Source organism: Salvelinus namaycush, chromosome 30, assembly GCF_016432855.1.
Source record: "Salvelinus namaycush isolate Seneca chromosome 30, SaNama_1.0, whole genome shotgun sequence".
NCBI lineage: Eukaryota > Metazoa > Chordata > Actinopteri > Salmoniformes > Salmonidae > Salvelinus > Salvelinus namaycush.
Window position 1 is genome coordinate 12353616 of NC_052336.1, and position 9403 is coordinate 12363018.

General features: G+C 42.1%; 1 protein-coding gene across 1 annotated transcript; it reads right to left on the reverse strand.

Annotated features, from left to right (window-relative positions):
* Nucleotides 1-487: 487 nt before the first annotated feature.
* Nucleotides 488-8800, reverse strand: LOC120024868 (transmembrane protein 178B-like). Its single transcript, XM_038969202.1, has 4 exons — nt 8398-8800; nt 3386-3499; nt 2766-2903; nt 488-735 (listed from the first exon to the last, which is right to left on the reverse strand). The coding sequence occupies exons 1-4, from the start codon at nt 8798-8800 to the stop codon at nt 488-490; spliced, it is 903 nt and encodes a 300-aa protein (XP_038825130.1).
* Between the last annotated feature and the right edge of the window lie 603 nt (nt 8801-9403).

A 9403-nucleotide genomic window follows, 5' to 3' on the forward strand; every position in this document is an offset into this window, starting at 1 on the left:
ACTAAAAGAGGAATGATGACAGGATGCTCTGCCACGTTTTCTTGTTTGTTGGTTTGTTCCATTTAGAGATGCTTGTTGTATCTTTCTAAGCTTTTGGACTGTGTTCTGTGTTGTGTGTGTTAAAAGAGAGCACCATTTTAAGACAATTCCTCTTGAAAACAAAAACAGACAAACAGTCGCCTTTAGGCTGCCATAGAGTTAGTAGTCAAACGTTTAACAACAAAAAGGTCTTGCCATGTCCCAAAGTATTCTGGGGGCCATTGCTCTGTGTCTTAGATGTACAGTAAATAGTACAGTTTGGTGTGGTTTGTCTTTGCTCTGTTCTCCCATGTACAATTTCTCTGGTACACTCATGATTCAGATGGATGACAGAGGTGGTATGGACAGGGAAGGGGATGAGGTGAGATGGTGGTTGGACAAAAACGTTGGACGAAGTTGGATGGGTGTTGCTTATTTGCGCGCTTTGTGGGCCAGTCACACAGTCCCATCACACGGTTCCGTTTTCCTGTCTGGGCTTGTGGACGGTTGTACGGGAGGGGGTGCTTAGGGATGGGGCCAGGGTGCACAGGAAACCAGCCAGCAGAGTGAGGCCTAAGCCCCCCCAGGCACAGAACATGGACCAGCCGTAGCCATGGCTAATATCCTCTGGGAGGCCATACATGTAGCGTGGGTAACGCGACAGCTCAAAGTTGATGCCCGCCACACATGTACACAGGGAGATGATACAGCACGTTCCTGAGGGAGGACAAGGAGACAAACGGAAATGTATGGGATTCACAGAAACTTCAATGAACTATATACAGTATTATGTCATTCCTATGTTGGTAGGCCTAGTGGGTCAGCCAGACAATAAATGGTAACATCTTCACACTCCATTTACAGAGATGTCATGATTTATTGTACATCTTATTATATAAACCTATATGTGTTCACATATATACAGTGGGGCAAAAAAGTATTTAGTCAGCCACCAATTGTGCAAGTTCTCCCACTTAAAAAGATGAGAGAGACCTGTAATTTTCATCATAGGTACACTTCAACTATGACAGACAAAATGAGAAGAAAAAAAAATCTGAAAATCACATTGTAGGATTTTTAATGAATTTATTTGCAAATTATGGTGGAAAATAAGTATTTGGTCAATAACAAAAGTTTATCTCAATACTTTGTTATATACCCTTTGTTGGCAATGACAGAGGTCAAACGTTTTCTGTACGTCTTCATAAGGTTTTCACACACTGTTGCTGGTATTTTGGCCCATTCCTCCATGCAGATCTCCTCTAGAGCAGTGATGTTTTGGGGCTGTTGCTGGGCAACACGGACTTTCAACTCCCTCCAAAGATTTTCTATGGGGTTGAGATCTGGAGACTGGCTAGGCCACTCCAGGACCTTGAAATGCTTCTTACGAAGCCACTCCTTCGTTGCCCGGGCGGTGTGTTTGGGATCATTGTCATGCTGAAAGACCCAGCTACGTTTCATCTTCAATGCCCTTGCTGATGGAAGGAGGTTTTCACTCAAAATCTCACGATACATGGCCCCATTCATTCTTTCCTTTACACGGATCAGTCGTCCTGGTCCCTTTGCAAAAAAACAGCCCCAAAGCATGATGTTTCCACCCCCATGCTTCACAGTAGGTATGGTGTTCTTTGGATGCAACTCAGCATTCTTTGTCCTCCAAACACGACAAGTTGAGTTTTTACCAAAAAGTTCTATTTTGGTTTCATCTGACCATATGACATTCTCCCAATCTTCTTCTGGATCATCCAAATGCTCTCTAGCAAACTTCAGACGGGCCTGGACATGTACTGGCACTGCAGGATTTGAGTCCCTGGCGGCGTAGTGTGTTACTGATGGTAGGCTTTGTTACTTTGGTCCCAGCTCTCTGCAGGTCATTCACTAGGTCCCCCCTGTGTGGTTCTGGGATTTTTGCTCACCATTCTTGTGATAATTTTGACCCCACGGGGTGAGATCTTGCGTGGAGCCCCAGATCGAGGGAGATTATCAGTGGTCTTGTATGTCTTCCATTTCCTAATAATTGCTCCCACAGTTGATTTCTTCAAACCAAGCTGCTTACCTATTGCAGATTCAGTCTTCCCAGCCTGGTGCAGGTCTACAATTTTGTTTCTGGTGTCCTTTGACAGCTCTTTGGTCTTGGCCATAGTGGAGTTTGGAGTGTGACTGTTTGAGGTTGTGGACAGGTGTCTTTTATACTGATAACAAGTTCAAACAGGTGCCATTAATACAGGTAACGAGTGAAGGACAGAGGAGCCTCTTAAAGAAGAAGTTACAGGTCTGTGAGAGCCAGAAATCTTGCTTGTTTGTAGGTGACCAAATACTTATTTTCCACCATCATTTGCAAATAAATTCATTAAAAATCCTACAATGTGATTTTCTGGATTTTTTTTCTCATTTTGTCTGTCATGGTTGAAGTGTACCTATGATGAAAATTACAGGCCTCTCTCATCTTTTTAAGTGGGAGAACTTGCACAATTGGTGGCTGACTAAATACTTTTTTGCCCCACTGTAGCTCTCTCTCACACACAAGCACATATACCCACAACTACTGTAGTCTACACAATGCATCAAACAAAGACACACACACACACACACACACACACACACACACACACACACACACACACACACACACACACACACACACACACACACACACACACACACACACACACACACACACACACACACACACACACACACACACACACACACACACACCAAACAGAGAGAGAGGAGCCAGCTCTTACCTCCCATGAGAAAGAGTAGTCCAGCTACATACTGCATGAGGTCATGCTGCTGACAGCAGCCCAGCACTCCGATAATCCAGCCAAACAGGATGATGGACACGGCCATGCCCACAAAGCCAGCCGTCATCCTGCGTAGATCTGCACCAACAGACACACACCTCCGTCATTTTAGTGGACAAAGAACAGTGGAGTTCAGAGCAGGAGGCCCAGTGGGATCTACAGCATGCACAGCACAGAAATGCAATGTCTGCACAATCATATTCTCGGCATATGCTACATCGAAATATTCCTGACACAAATAGAGCCATACACGCTTACAAATCCCTGTCACTTCCTTCATAGAACCATGTAATCTTCCTTATCTTTTTGAAGGATATCAAAACTAGAGAGGGCGACAGGGAGGGGTGAACAGCGATAACAAGAAGATGAAATTGCTCTCAATGGCCGCCACTTTAAATGTATTTGATCCTGAGATAACAGTTAGAGAGAAAGAGAACTAGAGAGATAGACAGAGAGAGAGAAAATGATTGAACACAGGGAGAGTCCAGACATACTGTACAGCCAGTAAGACATCCATTAGATAGACAGACAGACAGTCAGACAGACAGGCTCAGACTTACGGAGTGCATGCCACTCATCCTGACGGATGGTCTTGGTGATGTTGATGGGTAAATTCCGCGGAAGGATGGAGGAAGAGTAGTGATACTTGACTGGGATGCACCGCTGAATCAATCCTGAAGAAAAGAGTTTATGATTATGATAGAAACACAGTCTTGATAAGATCTTGATAAAACAGACTGCTTTGCAGACAATAAACTCAACCACACTGAATATGGTGACTCAGTTAAGCATGTAGACACTACAGTAGTTCTAAAAGAGAAAGATTGTTTTAAGTCCTTTGTGTCACTGTGAATGATGTCATCATGCAATATCCTCAGTGTGCCTCTCAAAGTGAGAGACAGCTAGCTGTGATTCAGGGCAGAAACAGCATCCGGCATCATTCATGTAGATCAGCCTCTAATTATCTCTCAGTGCGAGGTGGGTATCCAGACTAATTATTACAACAGGAAGAGACGAGAGTTGCATTACTGTTTCATCATATCACTGCGATGAGATAGACCACCTATGCTCAAATTATTGCAAATATCTTCACATATTCCTGGATGTTGTGTACTGTAATTATTGTGGTTGATTTACCAACAGTTACTTGTTTGATCAGGGAGAAGGGAGATTTATGCTGGAATATGTTCATGACGTGGTTTTGTAAGTGTGGAAGAAGACCCCTGCCATAAAGCCTAGTCAGTCACCATGAACGGAAAAGGCTATATGGTTCTGGCATAAACAAGAGGAAGAATCAAAAAGGAAAACATGAGCTAGTGTGAATGTTCAAAAAAGGGTTTGACAAGGATTAGCATTGAGTTCACTCAGTTCAGAGTACAGAAATACATAATTCATTGTTCTCATGTTCGGTGGGGAAGCACAATACATCCATGTCCCATGACTACTTCTGCAAAATCTAACATTGTGTGAGCCTCAAGATCAAGAGCTATGGATGGAGACCAATTTACTAAGCACTTGCTCAGTAGCAGATCTGACTACCTACTTGCTAATATTATTTGATACATTTTAGGTCAAAGGCAGCAAAAACAAGTAATCAAATGTGAGAACCCAATGTTGAGGCAGGGAAATCACCAACACATTGGTATTGACCTACCAAATGTGATAGAGTTGTCAAAAGTCACAGTGTGAAGCTCCACTCTTAGAACACCTGGACTTCAGCTGCAAACATTCAGCTATATGAAGCTAAGGAAGTCAAAAGTACTGTACGCAGGCTAAAACATGGAGCCAACAGTTCACACCCTCATATGGAACTATAGCAGCCTGAGAGAAGAAATAGACATTTCTGGATTGGGTTCCATGTCCCAATTACTGAGGAGAATCTATAGTATTGGCCAAATTAATCACTTTCAATGTGCTCTGGTCTCATAGTGTGGTGGTAGCCAGATCTGTTTGTGCTTAAGCCAACTCATCTGTCGTTTGTTTTCATGCCATAGATGTAGCATTGAATCAGAAACATATCTGGCTAGTGGCTACCCCCTGGTCCCACCAGGTTACTTATATCAGTATTACTGTGATGGTGGTATACAGACCTACTAACTTCACTATAGAGACACTTTGAGGTGTGAGTTGTGAGGTGTCTGCAGATGCAGACCAACTCATCATTCTGATAAACAAGGGAGCAACTAGAGAGAGTATCATGTTGTCCAGTGGGCCTATGTGTCTCAATGCAATTCAACCTGAGGATGTAGTGGATATTGTTGTCAATTTATGATATGCTACAGATGACCTTATTCTATCAAAGAAATCAGCTCACTTTCCCACAATTCTGACAACAGTTACCTCAGCATGAGGGTCGTTCCACCAATTCGGTGCCTTTTGAGAAGTGTAACTTTAGGATTATATATTTTTTTGCTTTCACCTAATTGTAGCATTCTGTCATTAAGACCACATGTTCAACTTAATTAAAATAAAAATCTCAAGTTAAATAAAAGAAATGACTGTAGTAAGTGCCTAATAAGTGCCAGGGTTGACCATAACAGGGTTGAAGTCAGATTGTTGTGCGAAACAGAGAATGGCAATTAAATGCAAGCTACACCCAAAAAAATGACATTGTTAAAACATTTCTAGGGTTGACGTGATATGCTCGACCCGCTCAGTTTTCCACCACAAAACAGGCAAAAAAAAGGAGAACCAGCTCACCTGCTTTTACACTATGATTTTACTATAGATGGGATGGTTGTTTAACAAAATGCATGCACAGCTATGGGGCAAAGCAGACAGGGTTGGCTTAGATTGTTGACAACACGTAAACTATATTTCCTTTCCAAAGTTTATTGAAAACAAATACATTTGCACAATGAGCACTTACTTGTTGTTTCTCAAATAGATCGTTACAGTTGTTGGTTAGCTAGCCTGTTTGGGAAAGGCGTGCCGCTAGCGGGACACCTCGACACATCCGGTGAAATTGCAGAGCGCAAAATTCAAATTACAGTATTATAAATATTTAACTTTCAGAAAATCACAAGTGTAATACATCAAAATAAAGCTTAACTTCTTGTTAATCCAGCCGCTGTATCAGATTTCAAAAAGGCTTTACGGCGAAAGCAAACCATGCGATTATCTGAGAACAGCGCCCAGCACACAAAACCATACAAACATTTTCCAGCCAAGTAGAGGAGTCACAAAAGTCAGAAATAGCAATAAAATTAATCACTTAACTTTGATGATCTTCATATGGTTGCACTCACAAGACTCCATGTTACACAATAAATGTTTGTTTTGTTCGATAAAGTCCCTCTTTATGTCCAAAAACCTCAGTTTTGTTGGCATGTTTTGTTCAGTAATCCATTGGCTCAAAGGCGGTCACAACAGGCAGACGAAAAATTCCAATAGTACCAGTAAAGTTCGTAGAAACATGTCAAACGATGTTTATAATCATCATAATCATTCCTCATAATATTTCAACCGGACAATAGCATTGTCAATATGCACCAAACAGCTCTGGGACTTTCCACTGTCCACTCATTCAAAGTGGTCATTCTCCCTCATTTTTCAGAATAACAGCCTGAAACAATGTCTAAAGACTGTTCACATCTAGTGGAAGCCATAGGGAACGCAATCTGGGTCATATCCCTTTATATGGTGGATAGGCTTTCAATGGAAAAACACCCATTTCAAAATAATGGCACTTCCTGGATGGATTTTCCTCAGGTTTTCGCCTGCCATATCAGTTCTGTTATACTCACAGACATTATTTTAACAGTTTTGGAAATTTTAGAGTGTTGTCTATCCAAATCTACCAATTAAATGCATATCATAGCTTCTGGGCCAACAGGCAGTTTACTTTGGGCACCTCATTCATCCAAACTACTCAATACTGCCCCCAGTCCCAGAAAGGCTAGCTAGAAAATTTGAGCCATATTGGCATAGACATGACATCAGTCAAAACACCTCAAAACAAGATCTGGTATCAAGAACAAGATACAACTAGCTGAAATGAGCCACCTGTGATTCCCCACATGGCAGCTTGTCATTGTCCTTAGCTGGCCATCCAGAATAACAACACAGACTTCTGCCCCATTGAATCGCGAGCATCGTTTTCGTGACGTTGTCAGCTAACCCATCTATTAGGGACTGCGGTTGAAAATTAGCCTGCTGGCTAAAACTGTCACTTTTACTGCAATGTTGATTAATGTGCACTGTCCCTGTAAAAATAAAATAAACTCAACTCAACTATTAGATGTTCAATGTTTTGAAAAATGAATAGTTTCACCATATAAAAACGAGAGCTCAGTTCACGTAACAGGGTTGACCTTAAAATGAGGGACGGACGTAAAATAATCACTAATCACATAAAATAAATAATAATGTTCAGAAATTATTTTTTCAAAGCAACAAAAATAATTAGGGCTTTACGATGATGCTGAAAACTTGGATACATTTTGGGGTCAAGTGGGTTAAAATCTTCCTAGAAGTCACCGAGGGTGCATAGATGGACATGTCAAAATGCTGAATATTGGCACCACAGTCTTTATTCTTGATAAAAATGTAAAGATGTATTCAATATAACAGGCTTTTAAAATTCAACATTGGTGCACAATTTCTACTTAAAATATCAAAGGGATGCAAAAGGAACTTTATTTTCGTGGAACAACCCATGAACATGTATGTTTTCACTGTCCTCTAGGCCTACTCTGGACAGTTTGAATCTGATTGAATACATTAGGAAAACATCCTGGTAAACAAACATGCTATAATTTGTGGGGTATTCTCAAAAATATTCAGTGTCCTGAATTTCCTTGAACGAAGGTACTGTGTTTATGCTAACATTGATGCTGTTGTTCGCTCATCATTCGTCAGAATCTCAGAGTAGTCAGGCATGAACGCCTCATGGCATTGCACAGAAAGCCCTGCTGTTGTGTGTCGGACGAGGCCGTTCTGCGAGAGTTCCATGCACTGTGATTTCCTCTCTTGCAGCTCAAAATTCCCACGAAGCAGGATGTTTATCAATAATTCAGTCATTGATCTTCTCTCGGTCTCCCCCGTGACAATCAACGCATCACCCATAACACATGATCTAGTATTTTAATGTAACAGATGCCAAATGCACTCAGCAAAATCGAACAGTCCAAATAGCACCTGAGACAAAACCGTTTCGCTTTTATAAGGGAAGACCCCCTTCCTACGCGTTAATATGCTGCTGCTAGGCGAACGGACTGGGCGCAAAGCCTGAAAATAAATTCAGCACCATGGACAGCGCTGTACACACAAAGCGTACAAATACGCAAGTGTCAGGTCTTCGGTGTCACGTACACGACTGGCATTTCCATCTAGATGATTTACTGATTATTTATTTGCTACTGTAGTTTACAATGATGAACAAACGCCCCTCTTGTAAAATATTATTATGGCAACGGCCCTACAGTGGCAGTTATGAGCATCAGTTAATCCCATGCCCAGTGTATCAATATGATCGTGTTGAGCTTGGATCTGAGCATCAAGCTTACACTCAGTGAGCAGCATCAGTACCACACCAGGGCCTGATGTAGGCTATTAGCTGTAGCACCCTTACCTTTATATATGAGATCCTCTGTCTCCAGGTCAAATCCATCTCGATGACACTTTCTCCAGAGGCCAGAGATGGTTGAATTGAACTGGCGACTGCAGTGGGACTCCATAGCTGACGCTGCGGCCAGAAAGTGCCGTTTTTCCCTAATAAGAGGCTGTGCTCCGGCACTTGGACTGTTACCTTTCCTTTCAATGCCCTTTGGGGGCATCTGGAGGGGGAGATTGCTATTTGAGATATAGATGTACCCCGGGTCGTTTCTCTTGTTGGCGTAGTTCTTACACCTTTCTCGGTGTCTTCGCGCATCTGTCTCATACCAAAAGTCGGTGCAGATTGCCATGGCTAGCAACCCCAACGCACAGAACGCTAAGAACAGCCCACTGCTGGTTAAAATTTTCATGGCGGCCATCTTCCCCACTCGATGGAGAGCCCAGACAGTCGCGAGAAGAATCCTCGGCTGCCGTGATGGTACCCCGTGTCAAAAATCCCGAAGGCGCTCACACCCTCATGGAGCTCTGGACAGCAAACATGATGGACGCCCCGGGTCTCTTGGGCTAGATGCTGTCTATTGTTGTCGTGCGTCCGGGCAGATGTGATGATTTTTCCACCATCTGTTTTGGTACTGGAAAGAGGAGAGGGGATGGATGGCGACCAATGCTACGAGGAGTGGGTAGTGATGCAATGCACTCTCTCTCCTCTCGGGTTTCAGTAGGATGGGAAGAAACTAAGCACTGGCAATATATCTCCCGCAGGTTGTTCACTAATAATAATAATAATAATACTACTAGGGGTAAACATGTATGATTGATTAAATAGGAATACATTGTGTTAATATACAAATTATATCATATGTATTATTATTAGTATTATTGTTATTATTTGGGACATTGTGATCTGCTACAACTGTAAGGACCTGACACAGTTGTTTAACTATCATATTAAGTATATATATTGGGCCATGTTTTATGTATCATGAAGAAACATACACATGCACATGGACCACATGCTGGAT

Excerpts from the sequence above, each read along its gene's own strand:
- LOC120024868 (XM_038969202.1), bottom strand. The coding sequence starts at position 8,800 with ATGGCCGCCATGAAAATTTTAACCAGCAGTGGGCTGTTCTTAGCGTTC. Across the intron at positions 3,500-8,397 it reads AGAGGATCTCATATATAAAG|GATTGATTCAGCGGTGCATC; the intron begins GTAAGGGTGCTA and ends TCTTTTCTTCAG. Across the intron at positions 736-2,765 it reads ACTACTCTTTCTCATGGGAG|GAACGTGCTGTATCATCTCC; the intron begins GTAAGAGCTGGC and ends GTCCTCCCTCAG.